Source organism: Pinus tabuliformis, chromosome Q (assembly GCF_031772625.1).
Source record: "Pinus tabuliformis cultivar Carrire ecotype Pingquan chromosome Q, CPIR1, whole genome shotgun sequence".
Lineage (NCBI taxonomy): Eukaryota > Viridiplantae > Streptophyta > Pinopsida > Pinales > Pinaceae > Pinus > Pinus tabuliformis.
In genome coordinates, this window is record NC_142296.1 from 47,446,333 (window position 1) to 47,467,960 (window position 21,628).

The following is a 21,628-nucleotide window of genomic DNA, read 5'->3' on the forward strand; positions in this document are numbered from 1 at the left end:
TACAGTATTTACAGATCTAAGGCTCTTTAGTAGCCAGATTTGTCAATAATCACAGTAGTATTATCAGAATTTAATTTTAATGTGAGACACTTCAGAAAACCCTGCATGCATTCATAAAAAATTTCAAATGATAAGCCCGGGATCAAGAACTGGCTGGGCTCTTTCAAAAAATACAATTCGGGAGTTGGCTGGTTCAGCTGAGAACTTCCACTAATGCCCGGTAATCTGAAAAAAGGATTTCCTGCACAGCTTAAAATCAACCATTAACATAGAGGGAGAAAACAATAGTGAAACCCAGATCAAATGGCGATACCTACCACTATATTTCAGAATCTAAACTATCATTCAAACCCCAAAGATTAGACAAGATACTTGTGCCTAGATCAATCTTCATTAAGCTATCCTCAATGGCTGAAAATAAAATTATGCAGACAAATAAAACAATCTTACAACATTTCCAGAAGAGTAACACCAGCAAGATTTTTAACCCCAAAGTCTTTTTTTATTGCACAAAAAATGACTACAAGAGAGCTTTCTTTAGCACCAAACTCTTAGATCTAATATGATCTCAAATGACCCCTAGCACCCTATTTAAAGGAAAAATTCCCAATGGCTAGTTCGAGTGATTCATGTCAAACTAATCTTGACCGTCGATGAGGATCAAGATTTCTTTTAATCTCATCCGTCGAATTTTTAAATGCATTTTAATATATTAAACAATTAAAATTCTGCATTTATTTACTCAAAAATTTGACTTATTATTATTTTATTATTATTATTAATTTTTTTTAAATTTTTATTATTATTTTTTTAATTGTATTATTATTTATATATATATATATATATATTTTATTTTTTATTTATTTTTATTAAAATTTTAATTAATTTTTTTTAATTATTTATATCTTTTGTTTTTTATTTTTTCAATTTTTATTTTTAAATGGATCCTCGAACTTAGCCTTTGGAAAAATCACCTAGGACCTAGGACTTAGGACCTATGAGGGGATTAAAACATTTCCTAACCCTCAAGACACTTTACATCATGACTTTTACAATTTTACATCTCAAGGGGGAAAACCCATTTGACATAGACCCACATAGACCACCCAGTTCTGCGACCAAATATAATCTAGCAAATCAACACACTAGGATTCCTCTAAGATTCTAATGACAAAATTCATTTCGGCTTTGGGGTTAGGCTGAAGGAAAACTCTGCCGATCATGGATCGGTGAGACAAAAAACCTTCCGGAACGTAGATTATCACTAGAAAATTAGGTCCACCTAGGCAATTTACATACATGACACAACTCTGCTAAGATTATTTACAATTCACACATGCAGACTGGGTTTACAAAACAATATGATCGGGTCGATGATGACTGTCGAATGGCACGGACATGTCGATCAAGCGCTATCCCTTTTGCGAAGAAAAGGGGGTGTACTGCTATGGGTAGTTGACACGTAGTGGTCAACAGGCCTCATCCAAATTTTATTCAGTTATGTAATCCCACGATTGTTGTTGTTTTTTAGGAATTTCTCATGTTCATGTTCTACAATCAATCAAGCTGGAAGAGGAAACCTATATTCTCGTTCTTGTTCTTGTCTGCTACTACCAGTCAAACCTGGCACCCCCATATGAAACTTGGAACACTACAATGACACAAAAGTGTTGACTGTGGATTTTCCCTGTGGTTACAGGTTCAAAGAAATGACAATGAAATGGAGTAAACAAACTCTGTGTGTGCACATGCATTAAATAAATAGGAGAGCACAAAAGGCCATTTTAATGAAATTAAAAGGAATGCCATTATCTCTATTAATAAACACTATAGTCCACATACATATTTACAAGTGAGAAACAAAATGAAGGTACAAAACACAGTTCTAGCAACAATTCCTCAAACTTGTGATGATAACACAATTTGTTGTTGAATTTTCTAAGTCTATCCGTTAGAAAATTAATTTGTATTTTGCTGGTTTTCTTCTACTTGTAAATTCTGAACAAGTTATTTAAAACTTCTAAATACCGAAATAAACACAATACGGTCACAACATCTATAGATCATCAGCTGAAAGAAAACAAACACACAAGTGACACCGTTATTTTTGGACAGATGTCCTCGGAAAAACCCAATGCGGGAAAACTAGTGCAGCTATTCTGAGGGTTTATTATTATGCAATATTACCTTGAGTACAACTGGGTGCCTAACTGGCTCACCCGACAAAGAAAATTACACGACAACAATACTTCTCTATTTGGAAACAGGGATTAAGAAAACTTGTCCCACGAAACCCTCTCCAGCGTCTCTGAAGCTCTGCGCTGGCCCTTCTGGCCTCTGCGTCAGCCCTCTGAGGCATTGTGTAGCCTTTGGGACCCTCTGCGTCACTCCTGCAGCCTCTGCGTGGATGATGCAGTCCTTCTGGCCTCTGCGCTGTCTTTGCTGGGCTCTACGTGGCCTGAATTGGTTGCTGCCTCTCGCTCTTTGCTTCTGCACTGGTCTCTTGGCACTGTCTCTGCCTCTCTGCCCAGTACTCACTGCCCCTCGCTACTAATCACTGATTCGACTTTGCTTAGCAACCCTGCTCTAGCAAATCGAATGACTGATCACTCTGGTGTGTTCTCCAACTGACCCTCAAGCCTTCTCTTATACTTTCCCTGTTGGTCCTTCAATGGCCGAGATTAAATCTCTAATCAACGACTAAGATTAGATTTGGCTTGATCCATGACTCTTGGAACCTTCTAACTCAGTTTTATATTAATACCCATTGATATTTTATTTTTCCTAAGTTTAGACTTAGGAACTCCATTAAAAATATTAATTATTTTAATATCTCCCAAACTGGGTACAATCTATCCAAACCATTTTTGGGTTTTGAAGATCTCATGTGCTTTAGCGTCTCCACCAATTTTCGTGGCTAGAGCATATCCGATGCTACCCCAAATCAACATTTGTAAAAGGTAAGCTTTTTATATTCATTGAGGTTGTGCATACATGACAGTTGGAGACAATTGTCCAACTTCCAACCATGAATTCTTAATTACGACCCCAAATTAACTTCCCATTTATGCTACTTATGAATCAACTTATACTTTTTAACACATATAACCTTCAGGTTTCTGAGCTACATTTGTTTTAATTGCAATGCCAATAAGACAAACACTACATGACAGAATAAACTACAGAACATAGGATGAGTTTGCATCAAAATTTGGGCTAATAATGGTTTTGTATTTTCAAAATTTACATATATGTAATGACCTTACCCAAAATAAATCCCTAAACCCTAACATCTACAAATTAAACAAGAATTTATCAATTTAATACACAAATACATACCTGGCTTCCGCGTTTGAAGTTTGGGGTTCTGTGGTTGAAGATGTCACTGCTCTGTTATGCTTCTTGTTCTTGCTCCTGTTACCAAAACGACCAAAACTTCCCTGCTAAACTGAGCACAACTTCAGTACCCAAATCCAAAGTACTTCAAATTCGAGGTACTCTGGCCCTCGTGCCCAAAATTTCAAGAACAACTAGGCTCAGACTTCCTTCTATCAGTGATGGAATTTCCTCATTTCTGTAATTTGCCTTCTTTGTAATTCCCCCTTGTCATGGCCTTCTTCACTCCCTTGTATCTTTTATTCCACTGTCTTCCAACCTTCTTGCTGTCCACCTCCTTCCTCTGCCGCTTTCTATATCTTTTCGCTGTCATCCTCCTACTACCTTCTCGGCCCTTCTTTCTTTTGGATGGAGGCGGTTCTTAATTTAAAAGAATCATTTGAAATAGTTTATTTACTTTTTAGATCTTATTAGTATTTTATTAAATTTTAGTTTCTAAAGTTGTTTTATTCATATATTAAATAAATTACTTTATTTAACATTTAATTAAATTCTTTTATTTACTTTAATTAATTATAAATTAATTAAATTTTAATTTATATCTTCATTATCTTTATTATATATATATATATATTATTGATTTAAAAGATTAGTCATATATATAGTTCTATCAGGGTGGTACACATATCAATGCCCTACTTGGTATATTTATTATTTTCTGGTGAGTTTAGGAATTTATTTCCATAATCGATTCATCCACCTAAACGTAATTTTTTTCACTATTAGCTAGTAAGTATAGTAATGCAATACATGCGGTTCATGCATATATAGCTATCATATGGATGTCCCGTATGTATGCTAATACTCACATTCTGTTTATGATTGTAGGTGGGTCATTATATATATATATACAGTGTTGTGAAAAGCGCGATTAAATCGCGCTTTTTTCCCCGCGCCGATTTAATCGCGCTTTTTACACGAAAAAATCGGCTATTTTTTTGCCGATTTTTTCCGAAAAAAGTGCGATTTTTTCCGAAAAAAGCTCGGGGTTGCCGGGACAGCACGATTTTATAAAAAAAAATTTGGTTTTTCATTTGGTCATTTGGGTTTTTTCATGCAATTTTTTTTGAAAGAAACAAATAATTTTTGAGTGGGGCAGCTTAATGATCAAGTCTAGGCCCTAGTATGGATATGCTATTCATAGTAATGTTAAATTCTTAAAGTAAAAGTGACATTCTCCTTAATCTTCATTTTCATCCTTTTACTTAAATTTTTAACATTACCATGAAATGACTCAGGATGTTTGAGAGTGGTTCCAGCCTCATTGGATTTCATATGGAGAAAGTAGAATTTTAGATTTCATTTAAAATCCAGCAGACTTATCAGTTTTTCAGGATTTCAGGATTGGGAGATTGTAATGTTTCCAGGTGACACCACCTGCTCGGGCTACCCCTGCCACCAGTAGAGGATGTGGTCTACCTCCTATAGCTCCTACTTCTAGTTCTTCAGCTTCTAGAGCACATCAGACTCCACTGCCATCTCCACCAGCACAGGCACCAGCATCTACATCTAGAGGGAAAGGGAAAGCTGTGGCATTTTCTCGCAAGAGGGGCAGAGGAAATCAATAGGATTAGACCTCATTTTATTGTATATGACATTATGACACGATGAGATACATTATCATATTTTTTGTTGATATTTTGAGGCTGAGTTGGGACTCAGGAGTCAGGACTTACTATTCAGGACATGATTCAATGTTATGTGTGATTTTAGTGCTAGAAATGATATTAAACATCTTATATATTAGTTTTTCTATCATATTTATGTGTCAATGTATTTATTTTATGTTGTAGATGGTTTAGATATTAAAAAAATTGAAAAAAAATGAATATTTTTGTACCAAACGATTTTTTCCCGCTTTTTTCCGCTTTTTTCCCGATTTTTCCGATTTTTTCCGATTTGTTCCCCGCGCCGATTTAATCCGGCTCGCGCTTTTCACAACATATATATATATATATATATATATATATATTATCTTTGAGTGATTATTAAGTGCTAATAAGATGTTGGTAATGCTTGTGTCATGCAGTGCAGAGTGGTTACGTAGTGATTCTCGACGAACAGCTGTAGGAGTTGATTTGGATATTGAAGCACTTACATGGGGCCTGGAAAACAATGTTCAAAAAGTTGGAGCTGATGCCTACTCTAGAATATATCTATTTCGTGGGAATGTCTTGCATTCACTGACCAGTGCAAAATGTATCAAGTCTGCTTTGTTGGGTTCAGAAAACTACAAATCATTGAGAGAAACTGAGGATAACTCTGGCTCTGTAATAGATGATGATGAGGCTGATCTTGTTAAAAAGCTCGAAATCAGTGAACATGTACGAGATTATTGTAGACGAAAAGAGAGTTCATTTCCAGGAGCAGATATTGTATGTGCATTTAACTACAGTTGTTGTTGCCTTCAAAGTCGTTCAGAGTTGGTATTGTATTTTAAGCAAGCTTGGAATGCAATATCAGAGAAGGGTGGAATCTTTGTAATGGATCTCTATGGAGGCACATCATCAGAGCATGCTCTAAAACTCCGCAGAAGATATGAGGATTTTATGGTAAGTTAGAGTTGGACAAAAGATGACGTAAATAATATGATTAAATGCTCTATTTTGCACATGAAATTTACTGACGTATATAGCAGAAGATAATTGTGAATACAAGTTCTTTATATCTCCTAAATTATCTGGGTCTGGGATCCTGTAAAGCTACTGCTTTGCTATTAGATTGCTTAATTTTCAGGAGAGACATCACCATTTTCTGATTTTATTTTTAATAGCTACTTTCATCTAAATATGCTAGAATTGACCAAGCATGCTTCAAAAATGAAATAATACATACTACCTATTGTAATGACAAAGTCCAAGAATCCTGTGTGTGATTATAAGCAGTGAACTGCTAGAATAGTATTTTGATGCAGGTAGATATACTAGTAATGGAATTCAAACATCTTTATGGTAAATGTTATTCAGTTATCCAAAGGATCTGATTAATCTTCATTTAGTAATAGTTTTTATGCATTCATTACTTTCATCTAGCCCAACCATGTTCATTACATTTGGTGAGGAATTCAGAATGGATAACATCATTGTCACAATATTTTATTTTAATGGTGTGAAAATTCTTGATTATATGTGTCCAAACTCCAAATATCCAGTTTCTTGAATCTTTACACTCCTAAGAAACAAGTTTAGAGCCCTATCCAAACGCTAGTGCAAATATGGAAGTGTAGAAAACAAGGACAAACAGATAGATGGAATTTAAATATGTTTGCATAAACCCTACTGCTGCCTTTAGGAGTATTCCCCGATTGTCGATGTAACAGTTTCTGAAGGATCTTAACTTAATGTTTAACAGGCCCTCCTTTTTCAAGGATTTATCTAATCATTTCATGGGTACCCCAACGAGACAAAGAGGTGAGTCCTAGGCATACCCATCTATCCATTGGGCCAACTTAAGGTTCAGACTAAAGATTTGAAATAGATCCATGATAGATTCTATGCAAGACTTTCACTCCTTTTATTGTGATTCCTACATAAATTAAAGGTTCCCATCTCGAAATAATTGGCTGGTAACAAAAAAAATTCTTTCCTAAGGTTCATCAAATGAAAAAGGATAAGACCCCTCAATCAAAATTGAAAGGAACATAAAGTTTTGGTAACATCAAAGCTACAAGTACAACATCAGAGATGAGGTGAATAATTATAATATGAAAATAAAGATTTAGGTGTTGTTAACAATTGACTTGGAATGCCCAATCCTCCCTTGTATGACCATATTTTTATTATATTGCTTATATTTTAGAATGATTATATTGCTTATGTTTATGAGCTCCTTCCCACTCTATCTCGTTTTGAGTCCTGTTGCTGCACAAACTAGCAGGCCTCGTAAATAGACAAAAGCTAGAGGGCACAACAACACTTGGGGTAGAGGCCCACTCTCACCACAACTGAAATCCCCCACTCTTCTCGGATTTCACTGATGGGAGGAGTCCCAATAGTGCTCACTTGTGATAGATGCATATGAGTTTGAAGTGAGGAAAGGTAGCTCATTTGAATGGAAAGGATCAATGAAAGTGCGAGATTTTGGGAGAAAGCTATTAAGACTTTCCATGAAAAACCCCTTGGAAAAGAGCCTACATGAGACCTAGGGTTGAGATGTATAACAAGATAAGAGTGCATCCAAGGTCAAGGTAGACAAGGAAAAAAGGAAATTAATGATTTACTCCACTGAGTACTAAAGCAAATGCCTTGAAAGAAATCCCCAAGTTGAAGGATTAGCTTCTAGAGTTCCCTCTTGATGCGATGGCTAGGGCATCAATTCTATGGAGATTCCACGGTGGGAATTCCTCCAAAACTCGAGGATCCCTAGAGGAGGCACTAAGGAAGAATCTTATCAGGATGAAATTCGAAATGCCTCCTTCCAAAGGATTTCACACCAAGCCCTAGAGAGGCCTACTTATCCTTAAGGGGACAAAAAGAAGGTGAAAACGAGATGATTTTCAAGTTGAAGGTGATCACCAAGGATTTAGGATTAGTGCCTAACCATTGGGAGGTTATGGAGTCAAGGGAAATTTCAATTTGGGGAACTCACACTTTAAAGGAGACCTAGAAGCAGCTTCACTACCCCTAATGGAAGCAACTACACATCATCTCTAGATATTTACACTTCGATGACACTTGTTAATGGAGTTTCAAGGATGAAAATTCAATAATTCCCCTAGGAACATTCATTCACTCATTATCTATGAGTAATACATGCAAAATTTCCCAATAGTTACAAATTTTAGACAATATTTCATCAATTAGGGCACATTAATAACCATGAGACAATATTCCATGCATTACACATTGAAAAATTCAGAAATACAACATTAAATAGCACTTACAAGATAGTGAAGAACATATCCATCCATAACAATGGCAAGTAGAAGATCCAAGAAAGATAGCGAAATTATCCAAACATCAAAATTCATCGAAAATCTCAAAAACCATCCACAATTGCAGGTTTGAAAATCTCTAATAGAGGTATCGAAAATCCCAGGTGTGATGCTAGGATGAGATTAGGTCTCTCTTATTTATACAATAGCTATGAGTTCAAATTATGAAATACAAAGCCCCTTTTTTGCTTAATGTGCTAAGTAACCCACCCATGGTTACAAGCCAACCATGATAGCTCAAAAATCAAATTGAATTTCCCTTATAGGCCCACGCAAGGCTGACGTCATGCATGAGTGGAGGCCTAGAGGGGCAAAATTGAGGCCTCTTGTGCTAAGAATGTGAGAGAGGGCCTCAAAAATCAAGAAGAAGAGGGGGATGCCCTCCATATGCTGCAAAACATCTCCAAACCCCTATTTGGGCTTTGTGGGCCCCCAATGGGTCTCCAAGTGGATAAAGATCAAGTCGATGCTCCATCAATGAGGGCTAGATGATGACACATGCCCTCCCATGTCTCCCTAGACGTTATCACTTAGAAAAAACCCCGATTGTAGAAGGAAAAAACTAAGGTAACCTCTAACCACTTTGGATTGAAAGCTGGCCTTTTAATCTAGAGAGGGATTTCTCCTTGAACTCAACTACCTAGTGTCACCTCAACAGTTGGTTGCTAAGCTCATTGGCCAGATTTAATGTGTAAGATGAAATTGGTTTGGAAAGAAGAGAATAAGGACCATTGGGAATGGAGTTTGGTGTAGAGGATGCTAACCACAGGATACATAAACAACCCTTAACAAAGGCAAGATAGGATATAACTTCTTAGACAGGATACCATCAAGATGTGGAGACAAAATACGAAAAATAAATATCACAACAGAGCAATAAGAATTCTGTTATAAATATTTAAGTAGAAAACATGGAAAGTATTCAGATAACATAAATCAGAGCATTCATAAGGAATTCTAGTTCATAATGTTTTATCCAAAGTACTGAAGACTTAATGATCAAGAGATGTAGCATAAAAATAAACTAAATACCACAAGGAAAAATAGACCGGAAGTTATACACACATGAATCTCTGCAAAATTGAATATGTAACACTGCATATAGCAATATATTGATCAAGACTAACACAATATTTCTTCTTCAAAAATTCCCAACCCTTGGTTTTTTGTCATTATCAGCTCTATAGAGTACTTACAAAACAATAACCAAGTTTTTAGAAAAACCTTAATTACAAGGTCCAAAAATAGATAAGTATATCTCTAATTAAAACTACATACATTACATTGTTCAATCATAAAACAAAAATAATAATATTCTGTATCTGAGAAATATGTCACTGCTTAAGAGCTGGTTGAAACTAAGGATCAAAACTGATGACTGATATCCTGCCCATATTTTCTAAAATCCCTACCTCATCATCATGCTTAATATGGTAATCTCTTCCTTGAAATTTGGTCTTGATCCACAAAAAATGGATGTTGGTACTCAAATCCTTCATTTGGGGCTGCATCTGCTCCGAATAGCTCCTCGATGCCTCCAAAAATAGTTTTCTCCCAAGCGTTGACAGATTAATTGGCTTACCTCAATTCGGGAGAAAACCTGGGATCACTGACAAACTAACTATAAGCACTTCATAAAAGCAGAGTCAAAATCGCGCTGACAATCTAATTGCCAGCGCTCATCCAAATGAAGCAGAGAAAACGCTGATGAGTTTACTATCAACGCTCCATCAAAATGGCCCCAAGAACTGCTGACAAAACAAAACTTTGTTCTGCAGATGTTTAGCTAATTCTGCTAGCTGCCTCTAACAAAATGTCAATTTCAGTTTGTCTCTTTTTCCTAGTTTTCTTGGTCTCTGCAGCATGTTTCTTGCTTTGACCCTTAGGCTTCTTATAACTTGCATGCTTTTCTTTGTTTATGATCAGATCTTTGTGAGGTGTATCATCTACCTCAGTGATTCGTTTTGCCAGGCTATGGTTTTGTTTAAGCTTGAATTTTAGTCTCAACTTGTTCAGTGGTTTAGCATGCGGCCTTTTTTCTCCATATATCTCAGCTAAAGTAGATTTTCTATCAACTTATGTTTTCTTTGTCTCAGGCTCAACAACTTCAGCCTCTATTTCCTTTGTTGGTTTAGTCGGTTCAACCTGTTCAGGATATGGCATATGGGAAGGAGACAAGTTCTTCTTTTCCCAGAGTCTTCCACTTCTTCTTGTATAAACCCTTTCCATTGTAGGGACTAGTGGAGTAGGAGGTTCTCTCATCGTAGCTCTCCCCTGGCTTCTAGTTTGGACAAATGAAGTCCCCTGCTCTAAGGTTTGGGCCGGTTCAACAATTTTCTTGCTTCTTTTCCTTCTACTAGTGGCCTTAGGTTTTGGTGAGACAAACTCTAGAAAACACCCCCAAAAGAGAAAATGCTCCCATGTTCTGTTGATTTTTCTTAAATGGTTTTCAATTAATAATTTGATTAAGCCCTTGTGATAGATGAAGTGGTATGATGCATCAGACTTTGCCCTAACTCTTGCTGCCATCTGCTTGAGACTCATCAATAAAAAGAAAGGAGCATTCATCCTTACCTGTCCAGCAACGTGAGCAAGAAAATGGAAATGATACAGATTGACTCTGTTGAAGCGCCCTTCACAAGTGAAATAAGATTGTGTAATCCTCAAGAGCAGGTGCCATTCATCCTTCAACCAAGATCTTTGTAGCTCCAAACGCCATGGTCTGTCCTTATATTCATCCTTTAAGAAGAAAGGAATGTCAATTCTAGCTAAGATGTGGCTTTTAAACCAACTTTCTCCATCAATAGGGAGGAATGTACCTTTGCAACCACTTCTTCTATGACAGGAAAAGAAACATGGCCAACAGTGACCCCCTGGCCATCAAATCCTTTAGCAAAAGCTCAAGCAATGCCATCATGGTAACCCATGCACCGAAAAAAGAATTCATCCTATCCAGCCTCTCGAAAATGCTCTCAAACCTTTGGATACACTTCGAGGAGGTCAGGTCCCTTAGGTTACCCCCTTTGCAATTTTCCGCTTTTTCCCATAACTTCCACCGTCCAGAAATGCAGGCAATGGAAACGAAAGTGGGATTCAATCACGAAAATGTAGGATAAAAAAACTTTTCACCTTGGTGGATAACACAATACAATGGATTAACCCTGCACGAATTTTAACTTTGCACAATATAATTACTTCCACCGTCGAGAAACATTTGAGATTAAATGTAACAGTCAATCAATCACACATAAAAATGATTAATTACACCACTAGTTTACCATGACGATTACTGTTATGAAACCAGCTCAAGAAAAGATAGAAAAGATAGATCAACGCCTTAGAATTCAGCCTCTTCGAGGGGGCAACCTCCTTTACATTACATAAATGAACAATTCTTGGATGATACAAATGAAAAGACCTCCTTTCTATATATAGGAGTCTAAGGGGTCATAACATAATCAGAGCCGACATAACAATAATAATGTAAGGGCACAATAATAACAATAGTGGGCTTCTATGTGGCACAATAGTAACAATATGGGCACTACATGGGTACATCAACATAATAAGTGGGTTGTACTAATAACAATAAGGGGTTACACTAGTAGTATAGGGGCCTAACATGCCCCTCTCCTTCAAAAAGTGTTGTCCTCAACGCTTGAGTAGTTCTTGATGCTTCTGTATAAAATTCTTGTCCTCCCATGTGGAATATTCAGCGGGTAAGTTCTTCCACTTGATGTGATACTTTGAAATTGATCGATTCCGTAGCTGTGGGGTTCTTGTTTCTATGATTGCTCCAGGTTCCAATATGATTTTTCCTTCCTCTTCAATTTCTGGAAATATTGTTTGAATTGAGATCTTTTGCAACTTTTGAATAAGTGGCCATACTTCTTCGTCCTTCTTCCATTCATCTTTTGCTTCATTTATCCAATCTGGTTGGATAATAGAAATAGCACAAAACAATGCTTCCACATCCTCATCCTTGAAGAGTCTTCCCATTCGGTAAGGTCGCCATTTTTTAAGTGCATGTAGTATTGCCAACATTTCCTTCTCATAAATAGCTTGCTTGAGATGTAGCAGTAAAAATACCCAATCACCTACATCAAAACATTTTTCACTACAATGTTGATCTACTTGTTGTTCCGTTTGATTTTGCACCGAAGTGATGTTATCCTTTAAAAGTTGGAAAACTTGTTGTTGATGCTCGATGTGATGTTTCATTGCTTGAACCTTTTTCTTCTTCATATGTCCTTCTATTTCTAGAGTTTGAGGAGTGGTAATTTCTTTCAATCCTTTACAAGATATGGTTGGATTCATTTCTTGATGCTCGATGTGATCTTTCACTTCTTGAACATTTTTCTTCTTGATATGTCCTTCTATCTTGATAGTTTGAGGAGTGGTAATTTTGACCAATGAATTACAAGATATGGTTGGATTCATTTCTTCTTTCTTGATGTGATATTTCACTTCTTGCACCTTTTTCTTCTTGATATGTCCTTCTATCTTGAGAGTTTGAGGAATGGTAATTCCTGCCAATGCTTTACAAGATATCATCTGATTCATTTCTTCTTTCTCTGGGGTGGGGTCCTGGCGTATATCTTCTTCCTTTGATGTTTCATGATCCTTTTCTTCCTCCTCTTCATATTCTATGTAAAATAATTTCTTCTCAGCACACTTATGACCTTTAGTGCATTTGCTATCACAATTGTAACAAAACCCTTTTTCTCTTTTTTCTTCCAATTGTTGTGGTGTAACCCTTGTAGGTTGTGGAAGGCTAGGAGAAACAACACTTTCATCTTTATAGTTGTGAGGGGTATGCTCCTTGGTTTCCATAATTTTGCTTTCCAATATGTCACAAAGTGCTTTTACTCTTTCCAATTGTTGTGGTGTTTCTCTAAAGAAGGTGTTGCTCTTTGTATCCTCATAATGTGCTATCATTTCCTCCGTGAAAATTGACCACGTAACAAGTTGTTTACGAGAACAAAGCCCTTCATACCATAAAAATTGATCCGGTTATAAATATGAAGATGCAATACATACCTTTTGTAATAGTTGTACACCATGTAGATCAAAATATTGCTCCATCTGAAGTATCCAATTTACCGGATCCTTGCCATCAAACTTCCTCATCTTGCTTTTTCTTGATTTTAGGAGCTTGATCTTGAAATAGCTGTAACTCTATACTTTCAGATCTTTAAGTTCTGAAATTGCAACCTGTAGTAGCCCTCTGTGTCCTCTTTCCAATGCCACTAGTCTGATCCAATTTGGATTCTCCAAGGAAGAGTTATGCACAATCTCCCAAGATGACCTGATTATAGACTAGTTCAGTAGAGCGAACTTGTATGACGTGCCACGAGTCAACGTTTCAACCTTTGGATCTGAAAAATATATATAAGAAACTACAGTCCGTCCTCTTTCTGTACCTTCTTACGAAATTTCAATCCGATCCCCAAAGAGAAAGTTATGACGATTTTCCCCAGGTCACCTGTTTTGAATGTAATTCAGGAGTCTGCAAAAAGACAAACTTCCTCAGATCATATCGTCGCAAATATCGTGCGAAAAGATCTGAAATTCGGACCCAAGGTTCAACGCGATTTCTTCTCAAATGGGTTTTTTTTGCGACTTCTGAAACGTTACAGAAAAAAGTTATAGCGAAAATGCCACGATGACCTGTTTGGAGCAGCGAAATCCTAGAATCCTAAGCTCTGATACCAAATGTTATGAAACTAGCTCAAGAAAAGATAGAAAAGATAGATCAACGCCTTAGAATTCAGCCTCTTCGAGGGGGCAACCTCCTTTACATTACATAAATGAACAATTCTTGGATGATACAAATGAAAAGACCTCATTTCTATATATAGGAGTCTAAGGGGTCATAACATAATCAGAGCCGACATAACAATAATAATGTAAGGGCACAATAATAACAATAATGGGCTTCTATGTGGCACAATAGTAACAATATGGGCACTACATGGGTACATCAACATAATAAGTGGGTTGTACTAAAACAATAAGGGGTTACACTAGTAGTATAGGGGCCTAACAATTATCCTCCGACGACTGAAATATTCCAATGTGAAATTGCGAAACATGCCACTATTTGTTTAGCCAACGATCACTTGATCAATTCCCGCTCCTTTGCTGACGTGTGATTTGTCAGCGTTTTGATTTTGACATAAAAAAATTAAAATTTTACAATTGGCGCTGATAATCCAGCTGTTAGCGCTTTTATTCCACAATTTTAAAATCTAGCGTTGATATTACAACTGTTAACACCTTTATTCAACATTTCCAAATTGGCATTGACAATCCAACTGTCAGTGCCCTGAAATTTTTTTAATAATAAAAAATTACAATGTTGAACTTAAAACTATGGAGCAAAATTGAGATAACACTAGGAAAGACACAACCTCTCTTAGGCCTTGGAGCAACTGCCAAGTGCCAGGTGCAATGTGTAGCCGACTGGGGCAATGTGGTCCAAGTGCATCATCATCTTTGAATAACTGGGGCACGAGCAAACAAATGGTGGTGCTGAATGAGCCCATGGTGTGGCAATTAACGCTCTACATAGATGGAGGCCCATGGCTCTCAACCAATGTTGCATGAAGAAAGGACATTTTTTGGAAGCGGGGATGCAGAAGTGTCATTTCCCAAAAATCTAGGAAGCGAAGCGTCTACTATATATATATATATATATATATTTTATATTTTTTTTTGCATTCATATTAAAAAAAAACATCCCAAATACCAAATTAGTTGTAGAGGACATGAAAACATGCATATTTTTACTTAAATCAAGATAGATATGGCATCCGTGATTCCATTGTACATCAATGATTAATTATTCGAGCATCAATCATCTAGATTCTAGCAATTACAAACATACATCAAACTTTTAAGCATATTATAAAACATAAAACATTTAGAAGATAAAATCATCAAACATTCAAGTAATTTATCTAGCACGTGAGCAACTGTCAACATTAGTCATGTCCAAAATTCAAATAATAATGTTTACAAAATAGGCCACTTGGCCACCACCAAGACTCAAGTACACACTGAACTAGGAAGAGTAAGACAAAAAAGTTCAAATTCACAACAAGCCTACAAGTCTAATCTATGACAAAAGTAGTAAACTATGAATATATCTACTAATCTCTCCTCCTTCCACCACGAACAAGACGTGAGCCTCCACATGGTGGCAATGAAGAAGACGGTGGCTTTGGAAGTTGCGGCAGGGACTGTGGAATTGATGAACATTGAAGATGAAGCCCCTGCTGTTGGTGTTGAAGCACGAAACCTGGAAACCGAGGGACCAGATGAGGGTGGCATCTCAACTCGATCATCATCATACTGGATAAGAGCATCCTCCAATTGCTCTAATCGCAACACTCCATCCTCCAAATTGGGCTCCTCTGGATTTCTGCCCCAAACCTTAAGGTCTTTATTATCCTTTGCATCATCACAGTAATGGGACAACAATCACAAGTTGTAGTGAACGTAAACCAAGCTCTTTGTTTGGTCTAAATTTAACCTGTTCCTTTTAACACTGTGGATGAAAGAATAAGAGATCCTACACTTTTCTACAGAAGAAGTGTTTACCACCTGTGATAGAACCCGCAATGCCAAAGTCTGTAGAAGTGGAGTAACACCTCCATGATGTTCCACCACTTAAGAGAAGAAAAATTCTCAAACCTTTATGCAATCACTCTCCACTTGCAGTTGTTTGAGGAGCTTTAGAAGAGAAACCTTCATGGTAGGGGTTAGGTAGGCTTCAATCTAGGATATCAGATGATGGATTGTATCTTCACTCTATGAGCCAACATTGAGGTGGTAAGCCGCAAGACATTCCTCTTCGAAAGTATTTTGATATCTTGTAGACTTTTGGAAATCTTTTTACTTAGTTCTATGGGGAGCCATGTTTCAAAAGCTTGGATACATTGAGCTTTCAAATATGCTTATAGCCACTATCATGCGATATTATGAGACAATCCTTGTTTACCTTCATAAGGCACATGGAATATCTAATTTCATCAAGAGAACCATTGAGGTGAAGTAGCATTGTCCCCTTGCCCATGTTATTTTGGATCAACATAGATGAGTTGGAGGCTTTTTTGAATGAGCACTCCTATCTAGGTGATGGTTGTCTCCTCCATCATGTCCTATTCTCCATACTTCTTACTGAGGATGTGGTCCTCTTGGCATCCACTCTTGAGGATCTAAAGAGACAATTGGATTCTCTTGTGATGTTTTGCAGCCTTCAATAATTGACTATCATCCTTGGGAAAACCAAGGTGATGATATTCAATTGTTCAAAGAAATCCCTTTCAAGTTTCCACCTTTTACTTTAGAGGGGTGAAGGTTGATATTATTGACACCTATACATATCCAAGGGTATGCCTAGGTTTGAATTGAGATAACATCTCCAACCCCAAGTAAATAAGAGGTATGGGTCGCCTTCTTCTATAGATATAAGATAAGATAATTCTATTAATGTCCAATGAATGGCCACAAAAGTAGGTCAATGGGACTAGAGGATACATCTAGTATGAGTACAATATGGGAGCGCAAATGAAACTCGTAACAAATGCCAAAGCTAAATATAGCATAAAATGAAGTAAAGGAGGATGCAACAATAGAACAACTTGATAACCATGTATATAACCGAATCAAAGGCTTTGGTGATGTAGAAGACTAAGTGAATAAGTACAGGGCTGGAGATTGATGATGTCAAGAATGGTCGGGTCTGATAGCCGACAATGAGGGGGGCAGTAGTGGCACTGGCTCGCTATTAGAGTCCTCTAGATCCAACGAGGTGTTTTGCTACTCGATCCTGGGAGGATGCAGGAGCAAGGGATACTTCTAGCATCTAAGGTTGAAGGAAAGAAGCTCTGTATAAATGTTTGGCTGCTCTGCTAGGGTTGGGAAGGAGTTCATTGGGGGGACACCTTGTGCGGGAACCGTTGGAACTAGTCCCTCTGATGCTTTGGGTGTCATCCAAATTGGAACACATGGACTCCATCATCAAAACCATAGTTTTGTATAGTTTATAGGTATGGTGGTTGATCTTGCTCAAGTTGTATTGGGACCATACCGGGAGATTTCATGCTCTCTTACTTTGTTGCATCATTAGATGCAAGAAGATAGTTCCCTATCCATAATCTCGAAAGATTTTTTGCTCACCTTTCCAGATCAAGATCATCTTCGGATTAGTAGTGTTATTTCATCAATTGTGGAGATTTTCTAACTTGGTGGTAGGTTTAATGCCCAAAACAAAATTTAAGTTCTTAAATTCTACGAGAGTTTAACAGCTGCAATTTAAACAAGAATTTAGCAATTTAATTCACAGATACCTACCTGGATTCTGTGTTTGAAGTCAATCGCGAGCTGTTGCAACACCAAATTTGCTCCCGTTACCAAAATGACCAACACCTCCTTGCCAAACTAGGCACAATCTTGGTGCCCAACTCCAAAGTACTTCAAAATGGAAGCACTCTGGCCCCCATGCCCAAAATTTCAAGAATAATTAAGGTCCACTCTTCCTCTTTGTTCTCTCTATCTATGGCTTCCTCGAAATTTCCTTCACTGTTTGCGAAATACTCCCAAAACTCCTGTTTTTTAAATTCGTCCATCAATCCCCTTATATTCCTCAGGTTCCTTCCTTCCTCGGCAACCATTCCATCGTCTTCCATCCCTTCACTGCCTTGTCATTAACTGTCCTAAAATTCTCAGGTGGTGACCGCCTTTTGACACAACAACGTCATGGTTGGAGGTTACAGCCTTCATTTTATGACGGGTCATAGAGTATCACACACACACACACACACACACACACATATAGTCCTTTTTTATATATACTATAATTTATTTTTAGTTGTATATAATATGTTTCATATATACCATTCCTTTTAATTTGAATATATGTTTGATATATTATATTGAGTTATGTTAATATATACTATATTGAATTATGTTAATAATAAGAGCAATTAAGTATTCAATTTATAAGCATTTAATCTATTCAAAGTTAATAAAGAGATATTTACTATATGTATTTTTGGAGTGTTATGTTTAGGGTAAGATTTCCCTTCTTAATTGTTAGGTATTTAATCTAGTATTTTAATAATTAATTCGTTTATCCTTTCTTTAGACATCTTTTATAACCAATTAGTAAGTTTAATAATGCAATGCATGCATATCTATCTATCATATGCATGCCCCGTTTGCATGCTAATACTCTTTTTTTTGCCCATAGTTCATGGTGGGGTCGTTACAGTAGGTAGAGATTTGTACCTGTTACCCACCAAAATGGGTAACCCCATATGAGAAAACTCTTCACCTACATTTGACGATCGACCAGTAGCCCCTTCTAGCCACCATTAGACAATGATATGCCATGCGCCTTTGCCATTTGTATCAACCATGTGCCTCTCACCATCCAACATTGACACTTGGATGAATGTGAGTTGCTATTCAAAAGGTACTTTGATCATTTTGCAAGCTGGTGCTTATATTTGGTAGTTTTGGGCATTTGGTATGGATAACGAGGTGATTTGAAAGATTGACAAACCTTGACCAAACTTTTGTTCTCTCACCTTACCAGGGGGGTTAATTTTGAGCCTAGTCTAGTGGGACTTGTTGATGTTGGGTAGCATCGGATGTGCTCTAGCTCCGAAATTTTGTGGAGGGTCTAGAACACATGAGATCTCCAAGACCCATAAATTGTTTGGAGAAATTCCACCCAGATGAGGAGTTATTAAAATAAATAATATTTTTAATGAGTTCCTAAGTCTAAACTTAGGAAAATAAAAATATTAATGGGGGTATTAATAAAGATATGGGTGAGAAACTTCTAAGAGATGAGGATCAAGTCTGTTTTAATCTTAGCTGTTGATTAGAGACTTAATCTTGGCAAATACTCAGTAACCCTAGGGAAATTCGATTTTAGAGGGAGAGTTGCAGGGTGAAGGAAGATGAGGGTTTCAACATCAGTCAGAGACTGAGGAGGAGGTGACGCAGTGTCTCAGAGAGACATCGCAGAGGGAGAGCTCTAAGAGACAACGCAGGCAGGGACGAGATCTCACGTAGTCCTCATGCAGATGACGCAGTCCTCACACAAATGATGCAGGGGTGACGCAGTGAAGGATAAAGGGTCTCTGTGATGTCATAATTTCTCCTAGTTGAGGAGGAAAATTATCTCAGGTGTTTTCTTGAAGGTTTCTCTATGTACTGCAAAATTATTCCTTGTAAAGAGATTGTTGCTAAAGAATAATAAATAAACCCTCATCTGTTGCATCGGTTTTGCCGCATTGGTTTTCCTGGGACAATTGTCCAAAAATAACTGTGTTGATGTGATTGATTCTTGTGCTTGTATATCACTATTATTTTTCTCTATGCTATTATGTGATAACTGCAGTAGAATTTATTTTAATGTTCACTGAATGGTTTTGAAAACAACTTATTATGAGAAATAAATAGGAGAAATAAATCAGTTACTGCAGTAGAATTTCATGTTAGGAATTTTCAGATGGTATCAGAGCAGAGATCAGGCAACAGGAGTAAAGAATCTGCTATGAGTTAGGAGCACGATGTCGGGGCATCAACTCAGAAGGACCCACGCAGATCTCCAGAGGGGGAAGAGAGCACGAGGAACATGGATCATGATTATTCTATGTTAGCTTCCAGACTGGAAGAAGAAGTCGCTTGCTTAGCGAGTTCTGCCTCCTCTGAGGTTTGGTATATAGATAGTGGAGCCTCCTGGCACATGACAAGAATATGAAAATGTTTTTTGAATTATCAGGAAGAAAGGATAAACTTCCAGATCACCATTTGAAATAAGTCAAAATGTACCCCGTAGGAAGAGGTACCGTAGTATTTCAAAGAGAAGCAGGGGATCGACTTTAAGAAACCAATGTGCTGCATGTGCTGAGATTGGGGATGAACTTACTCTCTATATCAACTTCAAAACAAGGGCTATGATGTTTTTTTCATTAAGGAGAAAGTATATGTCAAACACCCGAGTTGGAAAAAGAAGGCCTAGATTGGAGTCAAAAGTAACAGGCTGTATAGATTACAGCTAGAATTTCCAATGGCAGTGATAGGCAGCAATGGGGATAAAGATTTGAATGAACTATGGCACAGGAGGATGGGACATTTACACCATGGGGCTCTAAGAATTTTCGGGAGAACAATATTAGGAGTTCCAGAGTTGAGTACCAAACGAAATGATGTATGCAAAGGATGCGCACTAGGCAAGTATGCCAAAGTTGCATTTTCTAGAAGCAACAATAGGGCTAAGAGTGTTCTGGGATTGATACACTTAGATATCTGCGGACCCATGTCCACAAGAGCTCTTAGTGGTGCCGAGTACTTCGTCACCTTCATTGATGACCATTCCAGAAAGACTTGGATCTACTTTCTAAAAACCAAGGACGAGGTTTTTGGTCGATTCAAAGAGTTCAAAGCTCTAGTTGAGAATTTGATAGGAAAGAAGATAAAGAAATTGCGCTCAGACAATGGTGGAGAATACATCGACAAGGACTTCATTGATATTTGCACAAGGAAAGGCATCAAAAGAGAGTGGATAACCCCCTATAATCCAGAGCAGGAAGGAAGAACATAACTATTGTTGAAGCGGCCAGGGCGATGTTGTATGGTCAGGATATGCCCAAGTTTCTATGGGAAAAAGCATGCAACATGACAGTGTATGTCCAGAATAGGACTCCTCATAGGGCATTAGGTAAGATTACTCTAGAGAGTGTCTTCACGGGTAAGAAGCCTGAGGTGGGTCATTTCAGGATATTTGGGAGTTTGGGAGATCCGAAGAAAAAAGGAAGAAATTGGATCAAATTGCGGAGAAATGATATCTTGTGGGATATAGTGAGAATGCTAAGGCATATAAAATCTATCTTTCATGGAATAGGAAGATCATTATTCGACGGGATGTAAAGTTCATGGAGGACAGAGCTTTCAGGAAATCCTGAGAAATGCCTTTTGAAGAGCAGTCAAAGGATGATTTGTTGGTCTAGCCACTTCGTCCAGCTGAAACTAGCACCAATATTTCTCCTAAAGGCAAAACTCCAGAAGTATCACAATAGTTGGAGTCTCAGGAAGAGGAGGAGAAGATAGATATACCCACTACCAGTGGTAGAACAAGCCGGGAACTTCGACGGATACTACGAGATGCAGAGAATTTCATCCGTGTGCCCAGGAACGAGAAAAGGGAGCATAGACAACCAGTTAGATACAAGGCCTTGGTGGCTCAGGTTGGAGAACCCTCTAGTTTTCAGAAGGCCG

The 21,628-nt window shown here is 37.5% G+C and overlaps 1 protein-coding gene across 2 annotated transcripts in view; it reads left to right on the plus strand.

The window, feature by feature from the left end:
- LOC149218235 (S-adenosyl-L-methionine-dependent methyltransferases superfamily protein) overlaps positions 1-21,628 on the plus strand; it is a 176,345-nt gene that overhangs the window by 61,104 nt on the left and 93,613 nt on the right. For both annotated transcript variants that reach the window (XM_089383856.1, XM_089383855.1), the window contains exon 3: positions 5,426-5,948. In XM_089383856.1, coding sequence (XP_089239982.1) covers positions 5,426-5,948 — 523 coding nt within the window. The remainder of the gene's footprint in view (positions 1-5,425; positions 5,949-21,628) is intronic.